This window comes from Podarcis filfolensis (genome assembly GCF_964270895.1).
Source record: "Podarcis filfolensis genome assembly, chromosome: 9".
NCBI classification, from domain to species: domain Eukaryota; kingdom Metazoa; phylum Chordata; class Lepidosauria; order Squamata; family Lacertidae; genus Podarcis; species Podarcis filfolensis.
Genome location: NC_139610.1, coordinates 65,478,205 through 65,505,259, shown reverse-complemented (window position 1 = coordinate 65,505,259; position 27,055 = coordinate 65,478,205). Strand labels below are relative to the sequence as shown.

The window sequence follows — 27,055 nt, the reverse complement described above, 5'->3', positions numbered from 1 at the left end:
TGGCCTCGGGCAATCTGTTTAGTTCAACAATTGCACAAAAGCCGAACACTGGAAATAATAGCACAGTTTGCAAGGCTTTTCTGTGGAGATTAATCAGATGATGTTGACAAAATATAAAGAGATTTTGGGAGGAGGTGGGGGTTAAAAGATAGGTTGGAAGCTGACCATATTCTACTGCTACAAGGATAAAGGAATGTACATGTTGGTTCTTGCAAATCATTTTTTCTGAGAGTAATTACCAGGAGATGAAAGTTAAAGACTCACCTTTTTCAGATATAGAATTGAGTTCCAAGTGGTTGTTTTTTTTAAAAAAAAGTTATACCCTAGCTTTTGAGACTTGTTGATTTTCTGAGAAGTCAATTCATACGCTGTTTTGCAGTTGTTTCGGTGTTAAAAAGTCTCTGATTTGTAGTATTTCCAAAACATTAAAATGTTAGAAAACTTTCTGAAATCCATTAATTATGAACAGAGAGGGATTGAACTGGATTGTCTGTGCCCGTGCCAGCAAATAATCTGGCCAAGAACATTTTGCTCCAACCAGTTTTTACTTTTCCCTCTTCCATTAAGCCAGATAAGAAGTACTCCATCCATAACGAATGTTCGACCTTCCACCACATCCATCCTCCTTTGGAGCCTTTAAGTCAACTTTAAATTCCTTCCTCCTGGAGCAAGGAGGTCACAAATATTGCCGATAGCATGTTCTACTTCAGGCAACTTCAGATCCGTGTCAGTTCTTAACCTCAAATATTGAACCAATTTCCCCACAGATAATAAAAATAGAGTCTAAGATGGAAAAGGCACAACCTTGCTTTGGATATTGTTTTCCTTCTGCAAAAGTTACATGAAAATCGCTATGTGGGATTTCCATTAAATCTTTCCACATGGAGACCATCACCAGATGGTTAACTACTTATTTGCAGTGGTTCAGATTGGACAGTTTTCTCCATATCACCAAAGACATTTCCTTTTTACTGTGGTGGAAAGGGGAGGGGAAATTGCTCAGTCTACAAAGTGAGCCACTGCATAGGCCTTAACAGACTAGGACCCTAGAGTATCTGAATTACCACCTTCTTGCATGCTCTGCCTCCACTAGGTAAAGGGACCCCTGACCATTAAGTCCAGTCATGGCTGACTCTGGGGTTGTGGCGCTCATCTCGCTTTATTGGCCGAGGGAGCTGGTGTACAGCTTCCGGGTCATGTGGCCAGCATGACTAAGCTGCTTCTGGCGAACCAGAGCACCGCATGGAAACGCCGTTTACCTTCCCGCCGGAGCGGTACCTATTTATCTACTTGCACTTTGACATGCTTTTGAACTGCTAGGTTGGCAGGAGCAGGGACCAAGCAATGGGAGCTCACCCCGGGGATTCGAACTGCCAACCTTCTGATCAGCAAGTCCTAGGCTCTGTGGTTTAACCCACAGCGCCACCCGTGTCCCCTGCCTCCACTATTAGAGGCCTAATAGCATGCCTCTGAATTCCAGTTGCTAGGAATCACAAGTGGGGAGAGGGCTGCTGTACTGTTGTACTCATGTCCTACTTGTGGACATTTGGTTGTCAGCTGTGAGAACAGGCTGGTGGACTACATGGGTGTTTGGTCAGATTCAGTACTGCTCATTTTATGCTCTTATTCTTCATAATGTATAGAGCGCTGTGGTCTAAACCACTGAGCCTCTTGGACTTGCCAATCAGTAGGTCGGCGGTTCGAATCAACGCAACAGGGTGAGCTCCCATTGTTCTGTCCCTGCTCCTGCCAACCTAGCAGTTCAAAAGCATTCCAGTGCAATTAGATAAATAGGTACTGCTGTGGCGGAAAGGTAAATGGCATTGCCATGCGCTCTGGCACTTGTCATGGTCCTCCGTGCACCAGAAGCAGTTTAGTCCTGCTGGCCACATAGTAGCTGGTCTCCACATAGTAGCTGCAGTTTGACCAGGATCTTATCGAGGAAGTTAATTACATCAAAGTGGTACTTTAGATCTGAAACACCACTGAAAAAGGTGATTTTAAGCAGGCTTGAGGTAGATATTTCTAGCTAGCTGCATATTTGGATTTTATATGGTGTGATATGTTTAATCACCCCTTCATGGATCACTGCCTTGCCGTGGCGAAGGGGCTTGAAGAACTCAGAGAAGCTATGAACTACGCCGAGCAGGGCACACAAGATGAACAGGTCATAGTGGAGAGTTTTGACCAAACGTGATCCACCTGGAGGAGGAACCGGCAAGCCACTCCAGTATCCTTGCCAAGAAAACTCCATGGACAAAGACAACAGGCATATAAAAGTTATGACGCTGGAAGATGAGCCCCTCAGGTCGGAAGGCGTCCAACATGCTACTGGGGAAGAGCGGAGGGCAAGTACAAGTAGATCCAGAGCTGATGAAGCGGCTGGGCCAAAGCCGAAAGGACGCTCAGTTGCGGATATGCCTGGAAGCGAAAGGAAAGTCCAATGCTGTAAAGAAAAATATTGCATAGGAACCTGGAATGTAAGAACCATGAACCTAGGTAAGTTGGAGGTGGTCAAAAATGAGATGGCAAGAATAAATATTGACATCCTGGGCATCAGTGAACTAAAATGGACGGGAATGGGCGAATTCAGTTCGGATGACCATCACATCTACTACTGTGGGCAAGAAACCCATAAAAGAAATGGAGTGGCCCTCATAGTCAACAAAAGAGTGGCGAAAGCTGTACTGGGATGCAATCTCAAAAATGATAGAATGATCTCGATACGAATCCAAGGCAGACCTTTTAACATCACAGTAATCCAAGTTTATGCACCAACCACTGGTGCTGAAGAAACTGAAATAGACCAATTTTATGAAGACTTACAAGACCTTATAGAAGTGACACCAAAGAAGGATGTTCTTCTCATTATAGGGGATTGGAATGCTAAAGTAGGGAATCAAGAGATAAAAGGAACAACTGGCAAGTTTGGCCTTGGAGATCAAAACGAAGCAGGGCAAAGGCTAATAGAGTTCTGTCAAGAGAACAAGCTGGTCATCACAAACACGCTTTTCCAACAACACAAGAGACGTCTCTACACATGGACATCACCAGATGGGCAGTATCGAAATCAGATTGATTATATTCTCTGCAGCCAAAGATGGAGAAGTTCTATACAGTCAGCAAAAACAAGACCTGGAGCTGACTGTGGCTCAGATCATCAGCTTCTTATAGCAAAATTCAAGCTTAAACTGAAGAAAGTAGGAAAAACCACTGGGCCGGTAAGATACAATCTAAGTCAAATCCCTTATGAATACACAGTGGAAGTGAGGAACAGGTTTAAGGATTTAGATTTGCTGGACAGAGTGCCTGAAGAACTATGGATGGAGGCTCGTAACATTGTACAGGAGGCAGCAACGAAAACCATCCCAATGAAAAGGAAATGCAAGAAAGCAAAGTGGCTGTCCAACGAGGCCTTACAAATAGCGGAGGAGAGAAGGCAAGCAAAATGCGAGGGAGATAGTGAAAGATACAGGAAATTGAATGCAGATTTCCAAAGAATAGCAAGGAGAGACAAGAAGGCCTTCTTAAACGAGCAGTGCAAACAAATAGAGGAAAACAACAGAATGGGAAGAACCAGAGATCTGTTCAAGAAAATTGGAGATATGAAAGGAACATTTCGTACAAAGATTACCATAATAAAGGACAAAAGTGGTAAGGACCTAACAGAAGCAGAAGACATCAAGAAGAGGTGGCAAGAATACACAGAGGAATTATACCAGAAAGATATGGATGTCTCGTACACCCCAGGTAGTGTGGTTGCTGACCTTGAGCCAGACATCCTGGAAAGTGAAGTCAAATGGGCCTTAGAAAGCACTGCAAATAACAAGGCCAGTGGAAGTGATGGTATTCCAGCTGAACTATTTAAAATTTTAAAAGATGATGCTGTTAAGGTGCTACACTCAATATGCCAGCAAATTTGGAAAACTCAGCAGTGGCCAGAAGATTGGAGAAGATCAGTCTACATCCCAATCCCAAAGAAGGGCAGTGCCAAAGAATGCTCCAACTACCGCACAATTGCACTCATTTCACACGCTAGCAAGGTTATGCTTAAAATTCTACAAGGAAGGCTCAAACAGTATGTGGATCGAGAACTCCCAGAAGTGCAAGCTGGATTTAGAAGAGGCAGAGGAACCAGAGACCAAATTGCAAACATGCGCTGGATTATGGAGAAAGCTAGAGAGTTCCAGAAAGACATCTACTTCTGCTTCATTGACTATGCAAAAGCCTTTGACTGTGTCGACCACAGCAAACTATGGCAAGTTCTTAAAGAAATGGGAGTGCCTGATCACCTCATCTGTCTCCTGAGAAATCTCTATGTGGGACAAGAAGCTACAGTTAGAACTGGATATGGAACAACTGATTGGTTCAAAATTGGGAAAGGCGTACGACAAGGCTGTATTTTGTCTCCCTGCTTATTTAATTTATACGCAGAATACATCATGCGAAAGGCTGGGCTGGATGAATCCCAAGCTGGAATTAAGATTGCCGGAAGAAATATCAACAACCTCAGATATGCAGATGACACAACCTTGATGGCAGAAAGTGAGGAGGAATTAAAGAACCTTTTAATGAGGGTGAAAGAGGAGAGTGCAAAATATGGTCTGAAGCTCAACATCAAAAAACGAAGATCATGGCCACTGGTCCCATCACCTCCTGGCAAATAGAAGGGGAAGAAATGGAGGCAGTGAGAGATTTTACTTTCTTGGGCTCCATGATCACTGCAGATGGTGACAGCAGCCACGAAATTAAAAGACGCCTGCTTCTTGGGAGAAGGGCAATGACAGGCCTAGACAGCATCTTGAGAAGTAGAGACGTCACCTTGCCAACAAAGGTCCGTATAGTTAAAGCCATGGTTTTCCCAGTAGTGATGTATGGAAGTGAGAGCTGGACCATAAAGAAGGCTGATCGCCGAAGAATTGATGCTTTTGAATTATGGTGCTGGAGAAGACTCTTGAGAGTCCCATGGACTGCAAGAAGATCAAATGCATCCATTCTTAATGAAATCAGCCCTGAGTGCTCACTGGAAGGACAGATCGTGAAGCTGAGGCTCCAGTACTTTGGCCACCTCATGAGAAGAGAAGACTCCCTGGAGAAGACACTGATGCTGGGAAAGATGGAGGGCACAAGGAGAAGGGGGCGACAGAGGATGAGATGGTTGGATAGTGTTTTCGAGGTAACCAGCATGAGTTTGACTAAACTGCGGGAGGTAGTGGAGGACAGAGGTGCCTGGCGTGCTCTGGTCCATGGGGTCACGAAGAGTCGGACACGACTAAACGACTAAACAACAACAAAATGTTTAATCATTTTATATGGTGTGATATGTTTAATCATTTATCTTACATGAATTGTTATTTCAGATGACATGTGTCAGGTACCTTCATACTAATGCCTGATTCTCTCTTGTTGGGTTTTTCCAGTACCTATTCGGAATCACTATTCTAACTTGTCTTTATTTTTTTTAAATTTATTTAGTTTACTAGTTCATTCTGCGACAAGCAGGGCTGGACAGATCAGCCTAAGCACACCATTCCACACCATTTAAAGAACATTACTTCTCCAAAGAAACCTGGGAACCGTTTGTTAAGGGTGCAGGAAATTCTATCTCTGTGAGGAAAAACTGCAGTTTCCAGGATTCTTCAGAGGAAGTCATGTGCTTTTAATGTATGACCTTAATAATAGGCCCCTTTCACCCTGTTTTGTGCAGATTCTTTGAAGTAATGTTCCCACCTAAATTGTACACATTACTGTATGCATTTATTCGAAGAAGCTAAAAAGGTAAAGGTAAAGGACCCCTGACAGTTAAGTCCAGTCGCATACGACTCTGGGGTTGAGGCGCTCATCTCTCTTTACAGGCCGGTGTTTGTCCACAGATAGTTTTTCCGGGTCATGTGGCCAGCATGACTAAGCCTCTTCTGGCGCAACGGAACACCAAATCCAGAGCAGTGCACGGAAACACCGTTTACCTTTCTGCCGGAGCAGTACCTATTTATCTACTTGTACTTTTTGGGGTGCTTTCGAACTGCTAGGTTGGCAGGAGCTGGGACCGAACAACAGGAGCTCACCCTGTCGTGGGGATTCGAACTGCCGACCTTCCGATCGGCAAGCCCAAGAGGCTCAGTGGTTTAGACCACAGCGCCACCCGTGTCCCTAAAAAACAACAACAAAACAACAACAACAACTATGCACTTTTAAATGCGTTATTTCCTGTAAAATCAGTATTTTATACTGTACACATCTTTGCCATAAAGTATCATTTTGTGCACACTTTTTGTACATTGCCACAGCATTGCAAAATCTGGAGAAGTGCATCATCTGATCAAGAGTTATGTTCCAGTCCGCAAATGAATTTGGGATTGTTGGATTGGGTCAGTCGACTGCAAAAAGCAGACGGAATGAATTCTTCTTCCGTCCCTAAAGACGAGCAACAGCTGAGATGTGATCTTGCAGGAGACAAATGTGCTTTGGAAAACTCTTCAAGACTGTCATCCCGCAGCCCTTTGTTTATTAAAACAAGAAGAAGAAAAAGATGTCAAGCAACCAACCAAATTTCAAGGAAGGTATACTTCAAGGGAAATCTGGCGTGTTCTGCTCAGGTACATTTTTCTGCCGGAATGGGAATTTATAAAAGTGTAAAGTAGAAAAAAAATCCTGTAAGTTTTGCAAGCATTTCTCATGAGAGCTGAGCTTCTACACTTGTCTACTTGAATGTAGTTATATGTGCCTAAGAGGCTACGCTACAGCTATGGAATATAGCCCTTGCCTTTTCGTCTCCTTCTCTGCTAAGATGAGGAGTCGTGCTATTTCCACGGAGAGGGGATTGTTGCCGGGCCCTGAGCAAAAAGAACAAAATCAGGAGCAAGGTTTGGGCTTGCGAGAGGGTGGCCTGTAAAAACAGGATTTTCTGGGCTGCTCATTTGTAAACAAATGTAACAAAACGAAAGAGGTCACATTGGTGTTTTTATTACTTCTTATTCCTGTTACTTCTTAACTCCGTTTATTACACTTATTCCTGTAAGTGATCTGAATAGCAATTTAGAAATGCACTGAGTCAACAAAATAGATGCTCCCATTTGCGCTTATTCTCAATGGCTCTGGCAACCATTAAACCTTAAAAAGCGAAAGCAAAAAAGCAAGCTTGTTTTGTTGTTCAGTGTTGAAACTGGGGCCATCCCAGCCAAGCTCAGGCATTCTCTTGCCAACAGTAACACCACAGCAAGCTATTTGAAATTAAAACTAACAGAAGTGGTAGCAAGCTATCCCAAGGCATTAGTTTCCTCCCCCAAAAAATAGCTTTAGGGATAAGCCATGTGCTTTTTCATTTCACTCAGAAGCTGAATTAGCAAGTGTCTTTAAGGTAACACACCTGTGCCAAGGAAATGCCACCTCCTGGACCCCTGAAGCTTTGTGTGCACATACAATGAGGTCAGATGGTTACCTTCCAACCTGGAAACCTTGCATAAATACCTTGATGAAGAGAGAGACAAGGCAGCTGTGGTTTCTATCACAGATTACCTTCCCACTTTTGCCTCCTGTAGTGTGCAGGTATACTGCACAGCTTCGGGGTGGGGTGGGGGACAGAACAGGTGGGAAAAGCAACAGCTGCCTTATTACATCCTCGTCAGAAAACTGAAAGGTGCAACAGTGGTGACCGGGCTGAAAGATGGAAGCCCTGATGGAGCTACCATCTCTTTAGCCTGTCGAAAAGGTGTCCAAATCTTGAAGGTACCTCCGTACCTGGCCACTTCATTATACAGTGGTACCTCTGGATGTGAATGGGATCCATTCTGGAGCTCCGTTCACATCCTGAAGCGAATGCAACCCACGTCCCTGCGCATGTGCAGGTCGCGATTCGCCACTTCCGCGCATGCGTGTGATGTCATTTTGAGCCTCTGCGCATCTGCGAGCGGCCCCATTACTTCCGGGTTGCTGCAAAGCGCAACCCGAAAATATTCATCCCAAAGCTACTTCAACCCGAGGTGTGACTGTACATCAAACAGATAGATCCATATCTGCACTGGCTGCCGATTTGCTACAGATCCAAGTTCATGGGGTTACTATTGGCATATAAAGCCCTTAACAACTTGGGACCAGTTGGCCTACGAGATGTGCCCGGTCGACTGCTTCAATCAGCATAATTGGCACTACTGTAGGTGCCACATAATGCCCTTTCTGCATTTGTAAAAACTCAATCATTTAGCACAGCAGCAGCCGGACTTTGGAACTCCCTGCCTATTGAGATCAAGACGCCTTCACTGTGCTCTTTTCCTCCTAAAAATCTTATTGTTTAGACAAGCCTACCCAGGTGCGGGTGGCGCTGTGGGTTAAACCACAGAGCCTATGACTTGCCGATCAGAAGATCGGCGGTTTGAATCCCCGCGACGGGGTGAGCTCCTGTTGCTCAGTCCCTGCTCCTGCCAACCTAGCAGTTTGAAAGCAGGTCAAAGTGCAAGTAGATAAATAGGTACCGCTCCAGTGGGAAGGTAAACGGCATTTCCGTGTGCTGCTCTGGTTCGCCAGAAACAGCTTAGTCATGCTGGCCACATGACCCGGAAGCTGTACGCCAGCTCCCTCGGCCAATAAAGCGAGATGAGTGCCGCAACCCCAGAGTCAGCCATGACTGGACCTAATGGTCAGGGGTTCCTTTACCTTTTTACCCAGGTGCTTAGAAAGTGGAGATATTTATCTTACATAAACTGTTTTCAGGGGTGTGTGTGTGTGTGTGTTTTACAATCAAGCAGTATGTAGATTTTGTGAAATAAATAAGGAAAATGAATATCTAACAAAGCAGGTTTTTATATGGCGAGGTGGCTCAGTCCGCATCCCAGAACTCATTGCTCTTTAGCATGTCCTCCCACTTCTAGGATTGCCCTGTCTGTTGCTCCTCTCTTCATCAGCTGCTTATTCTTGCTTGCTCTGTATGTTTCTGCCAAATTCACAGCAGTTCACACCCATGCAAGTTTTAACGCAAGGCTGAAGGCCAGCAACCAGGTGTGTATGTGTATGTACCCTGGTACACATGAGTGAGTGGTGCACAAAACTGAGTTGTATGTACATGAGCACATATGCACATGGCGTACATGCATCTTCAAGTAATCCGTCTCCACCAGAGCTACACTTTCTCTTCCATTCATTACCTTAGCTCCACCTGCTATCCCAAGTATTGCTTCTGCATTCTTGGACAGCCCATTCTCCGTAATCTTGTCTATAATCTCTTGGCACTTCCTGTACTGGACACGTCACAAGTTTATGCTACTGACACCACTCCCCTCCTTCCAATTTTTTACATCTCGACAAACTCGATCCCATATCTAGCCACGAAATTAGAGCAGTGGTAGCCAAATGGTGCCCTCGTAATGCTGTTAGACTCCCACTCTTACCAACCCAAGCCAGCATGGCCAAAGGTCAGGGCTGATGGGAGTTGTAGTCCAACAATATCTTGAAGGCACCCATATTTGTTGGCATCTGAGAGACGATGGAGGAATGAGCCCTTGGGGGTGAGGTCAAACTGTTGGAAGGTTGCAGCGCCTGCTGTGGCTGTAGAGACCGATAGAGGAGAGACATGTTATGTTGCATCTGGGGCAGATGAAGGCGTCAGGTTATGCTACCGCAGATGTGCCATGACATTTCTTCTTTCTGTGCTCCTCCCAGTGGTCATTCCTCCTCTGGTCACTGCTGACCTGACTGTCTGTCTCCAGGCACTGCGGTCATCTGCAGCCTCTAAGGCAGCTGCACAGTAGAAATTATTACACATTCATTTAATACTTCATAAATTGCACAGTGACTACTCTTATAGCTAGTTGTTTTGAATAGGGCGCCCTCTTCAAAGGTCTTAAAGTGGGTAATAATAATGATAATTTGTTCTTTGTACCTTGCCCATTTGACTAGTTAACAACTCCTAATACAGTGGGGGGGGGGGAGTATTTGATCCCCTGCTAAATTTGCCCATTTGCCCTCCTACGAAGAAATGACCAGTCCATAATTTTAATTGTAGGTTTATTGTAGCTGTGTGAGAGAGAATAACAACAGGAAAACCCCCAGAAACCCAGAAGACAAAAGTCAGAGATTGATGTGCATTATACAGTGGTACCTCGGGTTATAGACGCTTCAGGTTACAGACTCCGCTAACCCAGAAATGGTACCTCAGGTTAAGAACTTTGCACGAACAGAAATCGTGCGGCGGTGGCACGGCGGCAGCAGGAGGCCCCATTAGCTAAAGTGGTGCCTCAGGTTAAGAACAGTTTCAGGTTAAGAACAGACCTCCCGAACGAATTAAATTCTTAACCCGAGGTACCACTGTAATGAGTGAAATAAGTATTTGATCCCCTATCAACCAGGCAGATGTCAGGCTACCTTGTATCTTCACTGTATGTAACGAGCTGCGATTAGAAGCGCCTGCTGTAATGGAGAGGTCTTACCTGTAATTCCAGCTCGTCACAGTACCTGTACAACGGGCAAATTTAGCAGGGGATCAAATACTTTCCCCCCTCACTGTGTATTGATTTTGTGTGGGTTCCTGCTCTCAAAGCAGTTCAGTTGCGTTATAATTCCAATGATTTTGAGGCCACCAGCAGCCAAGGGTTAGCAGCACAAACCGTTAATATTCTCAGAATGCGAATATTTATTTACTAGTGGCGCATAAACTAAAAGGATCAAAATCCTGCCTAAAGTTAATCTCATTGTCACAAGCCATCTTCCCTTTCCAGACTTTGCTCCCTGGAACTCTGATGAGAACCTTTGTACTGCTCATACCATGACGATCTGAATTTTACGCCAGGTAATTTCCAATTCTCCAGTCATTTAAGCTCTTGACAGTTTTGAAAACAACAGCTGATCTTAGCATAAGCAGGCCTCCCTCACATGCCTGCAACTTCAGTTGCTTGTGTTTTCTCAGTGCGCCCAGATATTATGCTGAGTCATGTCTGATTCATGAAATCGAACAACCAAGTGGGAGAAGAGGCCGAGAAAATGATGAATCAGATAGAACCTTGTGCAGAAGGCAGTATACGTTATTCAGAGGAAGTTCTTGCAGAGCAGCTAGTAGAGTTATTTACATACGCATTGCTCCAGTTTATCGGGCGGTGGGGGAGGAAGAAATGGCACGATGAGAATTATGCCCATGATTCCCAAATTATTATTATTATTATTATTATTATTATTATTATTATTTTATTATTATTATTATTATTATTATTCAAAATTATAACAAGACATATTATCCAAAAACATATCATTCTTGTCCCTCCCCCCATTTTTCCTCCCTCCCCCCCTCCCACACAAAACCCACCCACCCCCCTCAGTTCCAGTCTTTGGTTTCTCTGAGAATGCTGTTTTCTGCATGTTACAAAGTTGTATAGATCCTCAAACTATTTAGCTGATTATTATCAATAAAAAGTTTGTGAATGTTTATTCAAAACCTGCCAAGGAGTCCCATTCGCTTCGTTGCATCTTCAGATACTTTGTAAAGGGTTCCCATTCATCCTTAAAGTCACAGTTATCCTTGTCCTGTAGCTTATATGTCAGTTTTGCCAGTTCTGCATAGTCCATCATTTTTTCTTGCTATGATACTTTAGTTGGGGTTTCTTCAGTCTTCCATCCTTGTGCTACCAGAACTCTTGCGGCCATTGTCGCATACATGAAGATGTTTTTCAACTTTTTTGGCAGGTCTTTCCCTACAATCCCCAACAAAAATGCCTCGGGTTTTTTAACTAATGTTAAATGGAACATTTTCTTCAATTAGTTGTATATCATTTCCCAAAAATTTTTAGTTACCTTACAATGCCACCACATATGATAAAATGTCCCCTCCTTTTCCTTACACTTCCAACAGATTCCCAAATTATTATAATGTGGTGTTCAGAAGTGCAGTTCACCCGGACTAAGCAGAAGCTACCTGTAGATGTGTTGTAGGGAGGTCAGTTAGAATAGCCCTGCTCTGCTCTTTGCAAAAGGGAAAAGGCATGGCAAAACTTGCTTGTGCTGGCTCTTCTAGCCATGGAGACATGTGTGGTGCAAAGAAGAGGGTCAACTGAAACCATATTGTTATCCATTTACAAGTTGGTGAGTATTGCTGCCTGTTTATCGGGAGGCTTGTTTGTGTATATTACCTGCACAAATAGCATATTTCTACCTGTGCCAAACAGGGCGGAATTACTTTCGGAAATTACCTTGCTTCAGCAAAACTAATCCATGGATTATCCCACATATATCTTGGGTCCAGTGGATTTTACTAGGGATGGGTGAACAACCCTCAGCTCACTTGAAAATTGACTTTTTCCCCTTCATAATTTTTGCATTATTCTTAATCCAACCAAGAACTCACATGACAGTAACACATTTTTACTTCTCTCAGAGTTTTTTTTTAAGGGGTGCTGTTTCTTTTATACAACCTCCTCTGGCAACTGCTTCCATTGCATCCCAGAAGAGGTGGTTTGTTATGTTTTCTACATCTTTTTCTTTAAAGTAGTTTTGGAGGGTCTTCAAGGGACTCTCTCTTGTTGTTTTGCTTGTAGTCAGTATGGGGCTGAAAGACCATGATATTTTTGGGGGGAAGGGGTTTTATTTCCTCTCCTAATTTGAGAGTGACTTCTACCGGTGCATGGTCTGTGGTCTTAATGTTGCCGATATTTGTTTTGACCAAGGGGATCAGGCCTGGTGTGACTAGGACCTTGTGTCATGATGGCCTGGCTGGAACATGTGACTGGTGTCACCTGGGTTCTCCTCTCTCCCCCCCAATGTATCATATAGGCCTCCACCTTTTAGCATTTTAGCAGTCTGTAGGGGGCTTTGGTTTTTTTGGATTTCCCTTGGAGAAAGGTTGGCCCTCGGGTTGTGGGGTGTATGTCTCTCAGGGAGGTGCAGAGCATGAGGTTTTGAGGTTTTATGACTTAGAGACAATGGCTGGCACCCATTTTCCTTTCCTTATGGAGCAGATAGTACATGACAGTCTAATAATTTTGCGTCAAATGCTTCTGTTAATGGTTGTTTTGGTTCTAGACCACCTGGGCAAGTTGACATTGGACTTGGATGTCACTGACTGAGAAAGCAGAAGAAAAGCATGTTAAAAGCTTGATCTTGGTGCAATAAAACAGCAGTTAATTATACTGGACATGTTAGTTTCTGGTAAGCTTGTTGGCAGGCTTCATCTTTAGCCTCATGTCTATCATACTTTCCTCCGCTACATTAAACATGTAAATCTAATCAAATTATTATTTCATGAACTCGCAGATACTCTGTTAGGTTCATGCTCTTTGAACGGCCAATGCAAGTGGGATTTTTCACACCAACCTGGTGGCGACCAGCAAATACTTCTGATTTTCTTGCCCTCGATAAACATTGGAATAGAAAAGGAAAACATGCAAGTAGTGAAAGAAATGTAACATAATTAGTTAGTATGGGACATGGAGAACAGTAGCGTGTGTGTTACACTGCCCAAATGAGACTATTTTTCCTGCCCACTTTTTTTTTATGAAGATGGAAGAAAAGGCAGTGCATTTATTCAGTCATTCTGGAGGAAAGCTGTGAAATTATTGGATTATGTAAAATAGCCCATCCACGAGTTCCTTAGATAGCTACCCTTCAATGGCATGTTGTATGCAAGCAAAAGGGCCTAGCTTTCACTGGTCACGATACCTTCCAAATTATAAAAATTACAAGCAATAACCGTGGCCATGACACCTTTCTGAGCATGAGTAAGGAAGGGTTGCATGTGAGCATGTGAGACAGGGTTGCTGGAGCCACAGCAGGGAGGTGTTGAAGGACACGGGAAACGCCAGTCTCTACAGACTGTCTTGCCAGAGTGGTGCATTCTCTAGTTATCTCCCGCTTGGACTACTGCAACGCGCTCTACGTGAGGCTACCTTTGAAGGTGACTCTGAAACTGAAATTAATCCAGAATGTGGTAGCTAGACCGGTGACTGGGAGTGGCTGCCGAGACCATATAACACTGGTCCTGAAAGATCTTCATTGGCTCACCGTACGTTTCTTAGCACAATTCAAAGTGTTGGTGCTGACCTTTAAAGCCCTAAATGGCCTCAGTCCTGTATACCTGAAGGAGCGTCTCCACCCCCATTGTTCAGCCCGGACACTGAGGTCCAGCGCCAAGGGCTTTCTGGCGGTTCCCTCGCTGTGGGAAGTGAGGTTACAGGGAACCAGGCAGAGGGCTTTCTTGGTAGTGGCGCCTGCCCTGTGGAACGCCCTCCCAGCCAATGTCAAGGCAATAAACAACTATTTTACTTTTAAAAGACAATTGAAGGTGGCCCTGTTTAGGGAAGCTTTTAATGTCTGGTGCTGTATTGTTTTTAATATTCGGTTGGAAGCCACCCAGAGTGGCTGGGGAAACCCAGCCAGATGGGTGGGGTATAAATAATAAATTATTATTATTATTATTATTATTATTATTATTATTATTATTATTATTTTACAAACGTTCACCACCATCACCCCTTCCCTGCATCTGCAAGGACCTAGCTATCAGCATATATGCCCTCAAGTGGCTGCTTTGGGGAATAGCTTTTCCCCAGTGAACTCACACCAGGTATGTCTGTGCTCAAGAGTGCCATGCAGGGCTTTCTTGTGATTACATCATTGGGCAGGGAATCATGCCAGGAGAGAGTGGGTGTCTATGGCGGTGAATTTTATCCTTGCCCCCGAAAGGAAGAGAGCATGGGACAAACCCACCATGGCAGTCTGCTACTGAGACCCTTCAGATATTTTTGGATTCCAGGAGCTCCCACCAGGCCCAGCCAGCATAGCTAGAGACTTGGGGTGATACAGGAGCTGCGGTCCAAAAGCATTTGGCCATAGGTTCCTCACCACTGCACCACAGTATGAATGGGAGTGAATGTATGGGTGCGCACATGTGTCCATGTTTTTGCTCAGAGCAAGTGAAATGGGGTTAGGACAGAAGAGGTCTTTCCGTTCCTCTCCTTGCCTTCACTGTTCTGTCTACCTTACAGGCCTCCACCCCATGGTCTGCATAGATTGGGCCCAGGGGGTGCTTGTGGGGTGGTTGAATGGTTAAGCCCCCTTCCCTTCCTCACAAATACATCTCACGTACAACAAAAATCTCATTTTTTTATTTTTTATTGATACAGCAAGAAAAGAAGAGAAAACACAAATACCAAATTACACACAGGAATAACCATAGACACATAATTTTCTTAACAAATGATAAAACATAAATTGGTTTTAACACTAAAGACCCAACCTCCCGCCTATTCCGTATTTTGAGTTCATATTACTTATTGCCAATACACTTTTATCATAATTAAACTTTTTCTTAATATGTCTTAATTCTTATATCTACCTTGCAACTATTACTGAAGTTCCTCGAATGCTGCAACAGAGTTTAAACTACTATATTTATATTTCAAATATTCTTTGAAAACCTCCCAATTTTGAGACAAAGTCCTGTTCTGATTTATTCTTTATCTTTTCTGATAAATTTGGCATATTCTGTCAGCTTTTGGATCCAATCTTGTATAGAGGGGATTTCATTACTCTTCCATTTTGCCGCGATAAGAACTCTTGTTGCTGCTGTAGCGTATAAAAAAATACCCTTCCTCTTTTGCAGAATATCCAGGTCTGTAATTCCCAGGAGGTAGGCCTCTGGTTTTTTATTAAAAGAGATCTTTAGCATTTTTTGCAGTTCTGCATGAATACTCTCCCGGAATACCTGTATTTTCTTACATTTCCACCACATATGGTAGAAAGTTCCTGAGTTGTCGCCGCATCTTCAACATTTACTTGACACATTTTTGTACATTTTCAAAAGTTTCCATGGTGTTAGCTACCATCGGTGTTGCATTTTTTAAAAGTTCTCTCTAATCGTATAACAGTTTGTGAATTTCCAATTGATCTTCCATAATCTCATTTTGTTCTTAGTGCGTGCGCACCCTTTCCCTGAAACTCCACAAAACGAACCATTAAGAGTCTGGTCGACAGATAGATTGGCAAAAGGGCAAAACCCACCTAGAAACCTCTTGCGATCTTTGTCTCCAAAATGTGAGCAGTGTGTGCCTAGAGAAGACTTAAGAGAGAGAGCGCAGTGGAGACCTTCAGCCCCCAGCCCTGGTCCTCGTCCTCTTAGAGAGCAGAGATATTCTGTCTTGAGGAGGGCAATATTGATTCTTGTCTTCCCACAACACTTTCTTTCTCCCTTTCCCCTTAGCTCCATTTTCAAAAGGATATGCAACAGTTCAGTTGCTCGGTGGCACAGGGCGTTAGCGTGATATAAATATTTGCTATTGCTACTAATAGCTGAGCAAGTACAATATAAAAAAAAAAACAAGTGTGACTCATAGCATGTTAGCATGTGTTGTGAATACACTGGCTTGGCTACAGCTCTGCAAGCTGAATTCCAAATGTTCTTATTTTTAGCTTTAAAAAATTGAGATTAATAATATACTGGGCGGAGGAGGCAGAGGGAAGCTGCTGTAATAGGTGTGTTTTTTGTTTCTATAATGATTAGCCTGAAGTTATGAAGCTGCTTCAAACCTTGAGTTGAAGTCGTCTACATTTTATAATGCAGGTTACCAGGATGGTGCCTTCCTGGTGTTCTTAGAACCCCCCATCATCCCTGTCCATTCGCCAGGCTGGCTGGGGGCTCAGTGGCGTAGCGTGGGTTGTCAGCACCCGGGGCAAGGCAAGTAATTTGTGCCCCCTAACCTGTGGATTTGCGCCCCTAACCCTAATCCCCAGATGTTGCGCCCGGTGCGGCTGGCCCCCCCTGCACCCCCCACGCTACGCCACTGTGGGGGCTGGTGTCCAACGACATCTGCAAGTCACCAATATGCACTTTCCATCACTTTAGACAAATAATAATAATAACTACCGTATTTTTCCGTGTATTAGACGGTGTTTTTTGACTCAAAAAAATCTTTTTTGAAAAACTGGGGTCGTCCTATACAGTGATACCTCAGGTTACATATGCTTCAGGTTGCATACGCTTCAGGTTACAGACTCCGCTAACCCAGAAATAGTACCTTGGATTAAGAACTTTGCTTCAGGATGAGAACAGAAATCGTGCTCCAGCAGCGCGGCGGCAGCAGGAGGCCCCATTAGCTAAAGTGGTGCTTCAGGTTAAGAACAGTTTCAGGTTAAGAACAGACCTACAGAACGAATTAAGTACTTAACCTGAGGTACCACTGTACATGGATAGTGGCATGGGGGGGGGGAGCTGCGTGCTGCCAGACTGCTGGATGGCAGGTGCGCAATTCCCCCCATGCAACTGCAGGAGGGACGTGCTCTAGGGAGCTTCCTGTCCACAGTGGTGTGGGGGGAGCGGCTGCCCACTTTGCCAACCCCCAGCAACGGCCCTGTTGGGGTAATGGGGTGCACGTGTAGTTCCCCCCCAAAAATGCTCAACAACTTTGGGCCACCTCCCCTCATTTTCTTTCAATTTAGTTCCCAAAAATAGGAGGCGTCTTATACATGGGGCATCTGACACATGGAAAAGTACGGTATTTTATTATTTGTTCCCCACGCATTTGATTGGGTTGCCCTAGCCACTCTGAGTGGCTTCCAACAGAATATAAGAAAACATAAGAAAACATCAAACATTAAAAGCTTCCCAATATCAGGGCTGCCTTCAGGTGTCTTCTAAAAGTTAGACAGGTGTTTATCTCTTTGACATCTGGTGGGAGGGCGTTCCACAGGGCGGGTACCGTTGCCGAGAAGGCCCTCTGCCTGGTTTCCTGTAACTTCGCTTCTCGCAGTGAGGGAACCGGGAAGAGATAAAGTTGACTCATTCAGCATTTAAATAGTGTAGCATCAAGTGGTGGTTTATATGTGTGGATTCTTTTCATTTAAGTTGGTTTGCATATTAAGCCTGAAGTTATTTGGTACTGAGTAATCTATGAGAAAACAAAGGATATGCATAGCCCATACAGTTTTGAATATTCACACAAGTTCTTTGCCATTGTGCCTTGCCTAGTTTTCTGCTTTCTCCATCTATATGCTGAATATATTCCACTCTTTGCCACTGGAATTTTGCCTGCAGCATATTGTGAAGCAAGTTTGGGAAGGTTTCTCCTGGTGGGAAGCATATAGAGAATTTCAAGGCTAACCATAAGCATCTTGGTAACACCTGATCAATTTCTGGAGGGTCATTTAGGATGCCTCTAACCTGACACAGGATTTCACTTAAAGTGAAATTTGAATATTCCACTTGGTTAAGGAAGCTCAAGGGACCTCATAAATGTGTCGAGAAAACTAGCAAAGATTGGGGGGGGGGGTGCTCCTATATTTCTGTTTAAAGTAGAGAAGTCTGAAAAATTAGTTAACCTTGGGAAGCTGTGATCATTCTTCAGGCTCAACTGTGGCCCCGTACTTGGGGGCATGCCATCAGTGTGAAGAATGAATCCCATTTTTGCCTTTGAACATCTATTTAAGTTCAAACATGTTCTATAGTCATTTTGACGGTTTGGCTTTCAGAATAACGAGGCTGTCAAAAATACAGTAAATTACCACCAACACTGTTAACTTGTTTTTCCTTCTAGCAGAAAACATTCTTTTCAAATTGAAATGTGATTACAGGCTTGATCTCCTCTAAACATTTTATTTAACCCAACTGAAAACGATGTTTTCCATAAGCTGCTTTCAAGCCTGGATTGGGGGTGGCAGGGTGTGTGTGTGTTGGGGAGGGGGGAGAGAGAGAGAGACCAAAACAGAAAAAAGCAAGCAAAAAAGTCGTCACCTAATTATAGGATCAGTATTCTTGAGGAGGTTTGCAAGTATACTGTGTGACACATTTCAACAGCTATTTTGTCCTGGAAAACGTTCAGTGTCATCGCAGACCATGATGCTGAAATACTTAAAATGATAGAATACCAAACTTCTAACTGTCTTAACCACTGTAGGCTAAACATATTTAAACTATATGGCTGATTTATCAAGATGTGCGTACATATGTTGGCCTCTGTTTGTCTTGGGAGACAATGGAAGAGTGTGCCTTCGGGAGAATCAAACCCTTGGAGAGTTTCAGCGCCTGCTGTGGCTGTTGAGACAGATACGGGAGAGCCTCCTTTTTTTAAGCGTGTAATGGATTTTCAGTGAGACATGTTTTATTGCAGCTGAGGCAGATGAATGCATCTGGTTTTGCTGCTACAGGTGCACTATGGCGTTTCTTCTCTCTGTGTTCCTCCCAGGAGTCATTCCTCCTCTGGTCACTGCTATAGATACACGACTTGACTGTCTGTCTCCAGGCCACTGCAGTCGTATGCAAGGGATTCCCACACGGCGGAATTGATGTTGCCAGCCTTCCTATCTCGTTTGCGGACCTCTTTGTAACACGGGGTTAGTCTGCCAATAGGCCTAGTGCCTGAAGCCAGCTCCCCGTAGAGCAGGTCCTTGGGGAGCAGGTCCTTTCCATTCTGTGTACACGACCAAGCCAGTGTAGACAGCGCTGAGACAGAAATGCGAACATGCCGGGAATATGGGCTTGGAAGAGCACAACTTTGTCCTGCCATGCTGTTGGAAAATTCCATTCCACCTTTAGTTGCAGACATGGAACTCTTGCATGTCACATGTCTGTTTACATACCAGCACAGTCTGCTGGGAACTTTGTGTGTGTGTGTGTGTATAGCTTTTGCTTTTCTCTGTCTCTCTGAGAAGACAGAGAGAGAGAGACAACATGTTTCTTTGTCCTGATTTATGATTAATAAATCCGTAGTTGTTGTATGCTTCCACAAGCCTCACGCCTATTCTGTGTGCACAGTTCACTCGGCTGATATAGTGTGCCTTGGCTTTGAAGCCTGGGTCGCTGATTTACGTCAGAACAGAGGCCGATGGAGGATGTGGGTGGCCTAGGACTTGCCAATCAGAAGGTCGGCGGTTCGAATCCCCACGACAGGGTGAGCTCCCGTTGCTCGGTCCCTGCGCCTGCCAACCTAGCAGTTCGAAAGCACGTCAAAGTGCAAGTAGATAAATAGGTACCACTCCAGCGGGAAGGTAAACGGTGTTTCCGTGCGCTGCTGTGGTTCGCCAGAAGCGGCTTAGTCATGCTGGCCACATGACCCGGAAGCTGTATGCCGGCTCCCTCGGCCAATAAAGCGAGATGAGTGCCACAACCCCAGAGTCATTTGCGACTGGACCTAAAAGTCAGGGGTCCCTTTACCTTTACCTCAGAGGCCGATGGGTCTTCGCAGTGGGACGGCTGGAAGGAGACGACCCAGCTGGGGCTAGCCAGCTGGCCTTGCGACCCTCTGCATGCTGACAGCGATCACTCAATTGCTCATTCTCAGCCTAACTTACTTCACATGGCTGTTGCAAGGATAACACGAGGCCTATATGCACCGCCCTTTGCTCCACAGAGGACATGTGGGATATGAATGCAATACATAAATAAAATAAATCAAGTTAGAACTTTAATAAGTATTGAAAAACACTGGTGCGAGGTCTCCTTACCCCAGGGCTGTATTTGTAGATGGCTGTGCACCTGAAGGCAAGGGTGAGAAACTTGTGGCCTTCCATATGTCTCTGAACTCCTTTCAGCCCCAGCCACTCTGCCTGATGGTCAGGCATGGTGGCAGACATACAGTGGTACCTCGGGTTACATACGCTTCAGGTTACATACGCTTCAGGTTACAGACTCCACTAACCCAGAAATAGTACCTCAGGTTAAGAACTTTGCTTCAGGATGAGAACAGAAATCGTGCTCCAGCAGCGTGGCAGCAGCAGGAGGCCCCATAAGCTAAAGTGGTGCTTCAGGTTAAGAACAGTTTCAGGTTAAGAACGGAACTCTGGAACAAATTAAGTACATAACCCGAGGTACCACTGTAGTTCAGCAGAATCTGGAGCATGGGTAGGCAAACTAAGGCCCAGGGGCCGAATCCGGCCCAGTTGCCTTCTCAATCCGGCCCGTGGATGGTCTGGGAATCAGCGTGTTTTTACAGAAGTAGAATGTGTCCTTTAATTAAAATGCATCTCTGGGTTATTTGTGGGGCATAGGAATTTGTTCATCCCCCCCCCTTCAAAATATAGTCCGGCCCCCCACAAGGTCTGAGGGACAGTGGACCGGACCCCTGCCGAAAAGGTTTGCTGACCCCTGATCTGGAGGGTCACCGCTTAGTTGTTACAGAGGGCCTGGATATAGCCCCCTGCTCAGTCACGAAGCACACTTCTGGACTTAAATGTCATTCTGTACAAATGCAAAACATACTGAAAACAGTTTTTTGTTTTTTAAAAAAGCAACAGGTGCACTTTCCTTCCTATTCAGGTGCTGTGCTGTGAAAACCTGCACCATTTTTTCCTCTTCACCATTACAGGCTTCTTAGGAGAAAAAGTGGAAGCCCTGGTTATGCCTTATAATAACATACCCGTGTGTCAAACGGTCTTTGGTGAGACCTTTGAGGAAGATGCCCGTCCGTCCAGGTTACATCTTAAGCATTCCTCCACAACCAGATAGTTAGCAAGCATTTAGTATGTAAACACAGTTATGTGCGTTTGCTTTTGTAGGTTGCCAGCTGGGTTTTGGCTTACGTTCAAATATATATCGGGAGATAATTTTTTTTTTGCCACTGGAATGATTATTTTACCGTTTGGTTTCGGTCTATAACAAACAGCAGCTCAGGCATTCAACAGATACTTAGACTCAGGGCCCGTATTTAACCCCATTCTACTTCAGCTGAATTCCTAGTTACCAACTTGGCTTAGACTTTTCCCATCATGGCCTTGAAAATGAGAACATCTAAGTGAAAAAAAGGAGGGGGGATTTCAATACTTCTGTTTCCTTCTACCTGAACCCAGTAAAAATGCATAGGGGGTGAGTTTGGGGTGGGGTCACTGGTCCAGGAGTGGCACTTAGAAGCTTTTTAATTAGATTTTATGAAAGGTGACAGATCCTGCCTCTGTTTACTCCACCCCTATATTTTCTCTGCATTGAGGCTCAGGTCTACAGCACTTCTGCTTCTAAGCTAGCTGTTGCTCATTTTTCTTGCTGAGATAACCACATTGTACTAGGGTTGCCTTCTAAACTTCCTTCGCCCTTTCATAGAATCATGGAATTATAGAGCTGGAAGGGACCGCTAGGGTCATCTAGTCCAGCAGTCCAGTCCAACTTCCCATCATCCCTGAGCTCTGGCCTTGCTAGCTAGGGATGATGGGAGTTGTAGTTCAACAACATCTGGGGATCCACAGGTTGAGAAAGGCTGATCTAGTCCATGGGAAGGCAACCTAAGGCCCGGGGGCCAGATCTGGCCCAATCGCCTTCTCAATCCAGCCCGTGGATGTGAATCAGCCCGTGAATCAGCATGTTTTTACATGAGCAAAATGTGTCCTTTTATTTTAAATGCATCTCTGGGTTATTTGTGGGGCCTGCCTGGTGTTTTTACATGAGTAGAATGTGTCCTTTTATTTAAAATGCATCTCTGGGTTATTTGTGGGGCATAGGAATTTGTTCATTTATCCCCCCCCCAAAAAAAATAGTCCGGCCCCCCACAAGGTCTGAGGGACAGTGGACTGGCTTCCTGCTGAAAAAGTTTGCTGACCCCTGTTCTAGATTTCCTATTAAACTGGATTTAAAGTAAGGCTTCATCAAAAGATGTTCAGTGTTGGCAGGTTCATGTGTTGAGGAGCAGATGCCCAAGCCTTTCTGCGAAATCTGTCCTTGGGCTGAAACAAATCACAACCCGGCATTCAGAAACAATGCTAAACTGTCCTTTTCCAGTTTTCAGCAAGAAATCCAACAATAAATTTCCACCAGCAAGCAAAACAAACAAAAAATCTAAAATAAGGAGAATGAATCAAGCACGTTAACACAAAAGGAAAGAGGTCCAAATGGCCACACAGCATTATGTAATAGAAGGAAAAGGTCTGACACAGCAAAAAAGGACCAAAACCAGTTTTTCTAGTTTGAAGGGCTCTATTCAGAATTTGAAAATATTCATCCTGTTCTTGCTAAACTAGATGCACTATTTCTGCCCTGTAACTGTAGTACTTAGTAATAATATTAATATCTACGTAGTTCTGTGGTTTTAATTTTGTTTCAATTTTGCCTGAGGGGAGACAAATGAAATAACTGGTTAAAATCATTATCTACCACTTCCCTTTGTAAAACTAGTTTCTCGAGCCCAGGAAATGTCTGACAGAAATGCAAGGCAGACTTAATTCCTCCCCCTTACCCGCTTGAGCTGCTTCGAGGAGTCTCCCTCTTACGAACTAGAAATGGTTAATTTTATGTCTGAACACACGCCAGTACTTTTTGCCAAGCCATTATTGCATGTGGCAACTTAGAAACACTTTAGCACCTATTCCTCCAAGTTCCAGTTTATCCCTTCATTTGTTTGAGATAGGGATGTTTACCTAAAAATAAAGAGGGTGGAGTGGATTTTCTTTCTTTTCTTTTTCTTTTTGGTGTTCTGTTCTCCTCGCCCCGTTTCCCCACCCATCTTGAGGGGTGGGTGGGACTTATGCTACAGTTTCTGCACCTAAATCCTCTGTGTTCCTCACCTGAAATTTTAATCCTCAGCAATCAAAGAGCAGATTTTGGTTTTAGGTGAGAAAGGAAAGCAGGCTAATCCTTTGTAAAGAACCAAAATAAGTTTACCAAAGAAAGCAAAAGGAAGTTTAAAAATCACAACTCTCTCACGGGAGACTTTTGCGAATTCAGAAAATACATCTGGAGGATCAAGCTACCTTCTGCCGCAAAGAAAGCAAAAACAGGAAGCACAACGTTGAATCAAGGCAAGATCCACCTATTCCAGCATTCTACTTCCAGCAAATACTGGCTTGCTTCTGAGAAAGAACATGATGACATATCTCAGTTGTGGATACATAGGATTTCTTGATGGCTCTTGACATGAGATATCAACCCATAGTTTCAGGGGTGCAAAAAGGGGGGGACTAAGGGATGTAAATCACTGGGTGATAAAGGTAAAGGGACCCCTAACCATTAGGTCCAGTCGTGGCCGACTCTGGGGTTGTGGTGCTTATCTCGCTTTATTGGCCAAGGGTGCTGGCGTACAGCTTCCAGGTCATTCTGACGAATCAGAGCAGCGCACGGAAACGCTGTTTACCTTCCCACCAGAGTGGTACCTATTTATCTACTTGCACTTTGACGTTATTTTGAACTGCTAGGTTGGCAGGAGCAGGGACAGAGCAACGGGCGCTCACCCCGTCGCGGGGATTCGAACCGCCGACCTTCTGATCAGCAAGTCCAGGGCTCAGTGATTTAACCCACAGCGCCACCTGCATCCCACTGGGTGATAAACAACTTGCCAAATATGTATAGTGCAAGTTAGGTCTTCCCTGTGAGAGAGTAATATTCAGCTGTGTGTTTCTTTCACACTGACCCAGAATTGATTCGTTCTTCTGTGGCCACAGCACAATGATGTTCCGGGAGAGCCTTGTGCAAATTGGCTCCCAAGTATTGTTCAGATCAGGAGACAGGGAAAGCTGCAAAGGTGAGTGTGAAGATGTTTCAACATGACCCCACCTTGGCTGGTGAATAGGATGTAGGATTTACTTAGCGTATGAGCAATAGAACAATTGCTGCATCTCTGGTAAAAGGCAAAAGGACTGCCAAGGACAGCTTAGTGGATGTTTTTGTGGTAGGGTGAGAGTCGCACCTGCAGATGGAGCATTGGGGGGGGGGGAGAGAGAGAAGGGCTACCCTGCTAAAATTCAGAGTGCCTAAAGCTAGACACCTGAATCTGTACGCAGGCAGCCAAAACAAGCAATGGCAACAGCAACACAAAATCTCCCAGGAAAGCAACGTCCATTCATCCTCATCATTTACACCTTTTGACAGAACTTGCTGTAATCCTGCGGCAAAGAATCTGAGCCTTTTCCTATCGTTAATTTCTATAGTGCATTTAATATGCAAAGCTCTGTTATTTTTATTTGATTTACTATCACAGGGGCCCAACGTCCTTGGTACACAGAAGATTATCATAAGGCTAAAAATGAAGTTGCAATCCCTAGTGGTGGCTTATGGCAAAATGGGATGGGGAGAAATGGGGGGGGGGGAATACGTAGTACGACCAGATTTTTCGAAAAAAAGCACTGTTTATATTGGCTCCAATCCAGCTAAAGGAAGTTGTGGTTAATTCCTTTCCCCCCATTGCTTTCACTGGGCTTTGACACGACTAACTTTAGCTAGATTGGGACATTTGGCTTTCTTTGTGTTCAAGAGGGAAAATTAGGTTCATCTGGTAAATAGCTGGCTTTGCCCCAAGGGCCTAGAGTACGTTAAAGAAAACAGGGCACAGTTCATCAGGATGTTCTCATGCAAAGGCACAATTCAAAGGAAGAAGAGTTGCAGGTGCTGTATTGTGCTCCTGTACTAAAGGGACCCTGACTGTTAAGTCCAGTCCCAGACGACTCTGGGGTTGCGGTGCTCATCTCGCTTTATTGGCCGAGGGAGCCGGCGTACAGCTTCCGGGTCATGTGGCCAGCATGACTAAGCCGCTTCTGGCGAACCAGAGCAGTGCATGGAAACGCCGTTTACCTTCCTGCCAGAGTGATACCTATTTATCTACTTGCACTTTGACGTGCTTTCGAACTGCTAGGTTGGTAGGAGCAGGGACCGAGCAACGGGAGCTCACCCTGTCGCGGGGATTTGAACCACCGGCCTTTTGATCAGCAAGCCCTAGGTTCTGTGGTTTAAACCACAGCGCCACCCGCGTCCTGCACTTCTGCCTCTCAATTCAGTGGATTATTCTCCTTGCTTGTTTCTCTGCCCTGTTGCTCAGAGATGTCTCAAAAGACATTCTAGTGCCTCCGTCCGGCTCACCTCCTCTATGGGCAAAATCCTGCTAGGGCTTCCTCCCACCCCTCCAGCAATAACAATAGAATAATACATTTAAATAAGTTCATATCCCAAGATCTACCTTACAGCAGGCTCAGATCACAAAGAAGATAAGCATCACAACTAATGATAAGGATGCTTGAAATCACAGCACCATCCCATAATGAAAACACTGTGGAAAGATAACGTGAAGTAGTGGGTAAGGCTGCATTCCCCCAGCTTGGAGGAGACAATGAGCTTTTTATCTAATCGCTGTAGCCGCAGGACTTGGTCAGAATTAATGTATGTATTCAAAGGGCAGTTTTCTGTTTGGTGCAGTAACATGGTGTACCTTTCCAACTTGCTTACTGGAGGAAGCAAAGCTTGTATCTTAGGCACCAAAGTCATAGCTATAAAGCACTGGGACGGCTCAGTTGACTAGAGCACGAGGCTTTTAATTCTCAAGGTTGGATGTTCGAACCCCGTGTTAGGCAAAAGATTCCTGCATTGCAGGGGTTTGGACTAGATCAGGGGTTATCAAACTTTTTCAGCAGGCGGCCGGTCCACTGTCCCTCAGACCTTGTGGGGGGCTGGACTATATTTCGGGGGGGGGTAGGAACAAATTCCTATGCCCCACAAATAACCCAGAGATGCATTTTAAATAAAAGGACACATTCTACTCATGTAAAAACACCAGGCAGGCCCCACAAATAACCCAAAGATGCATTTTAAATAAAAGGACACATTCTGCTCATGTAAAAACATGCCGCTTCTTGGACCATCCGCGGGCCAGATTTAGAAGGCGATTAGGCCGGATCCAGCCCCCGGGCCTTAGTTTGCCTACCCATGATCTAGATCAGTGTTTCCCAACTTTTTTTCTGACCATAGCCCCCTTCCAACCTTGTTTCCTTCCTGTGCCCCTCCCCATGAACATAGCCAACGGGGGGGGGCAGGTGCCCTCTCCTAAGTAAAAATCAATATAAATCTGAGGTTCTGCCCCCCCAAAAAAGCTTGCCCCCCTAACTAAAATCCTGGCTACGCCTTCCCACCCTCCTCTGTCCTACCAGTAGAAATGTAGCTGTTTAAATTTTGTTTATAAATAGAACATGTTTTATTTATAATTTTTTATAATTTATACAAAATATAATTACATAAAATGATGGGAACATAATGAAATATTGTTGAAGCAGAAAAACATAGAATCATAGACCTGGAAGGGGCCCCTGGGGTCATCTTTCTAGTGCAACCCCCTGCAATGTAGGAAACTCAGCCAAAGCATCTATGACAGATGACCACCCAACCTCTGCTTAGAAACCTCCAAGGAAGGAG

At 44.5% G+C, this 27,055-nt stretch overlaps 1 protein-coding gene across 2 annotated transcripts in view; it reads left to right on the top strand.

Moving 5' to 3' along the window:
• Positions 1-27,055, top strand: part of CFAP299 (cilia and flagella associated protein 299) — a 328,820-nt gene that overhangs the window by 218,229 nt on the left and 83,536 nt on the right. Inside the window, exon 3 of one of the 2 annotated variants that reach the window (XM_083571926.1) lies at positions 6,421-6,596. The exons of the other annotated variant lie outside the window; for it this stretch is intronic. Within the exon in view, the coding sequence (XP_083428052.1) occupies positions 6,421-6,596 (176 nt within the window). The remainder of the gene's footprint in view (positions 1-6,420; positions 6,597-27,055) is intronic. 2 annotated transcript variants of the gene reach the window in all.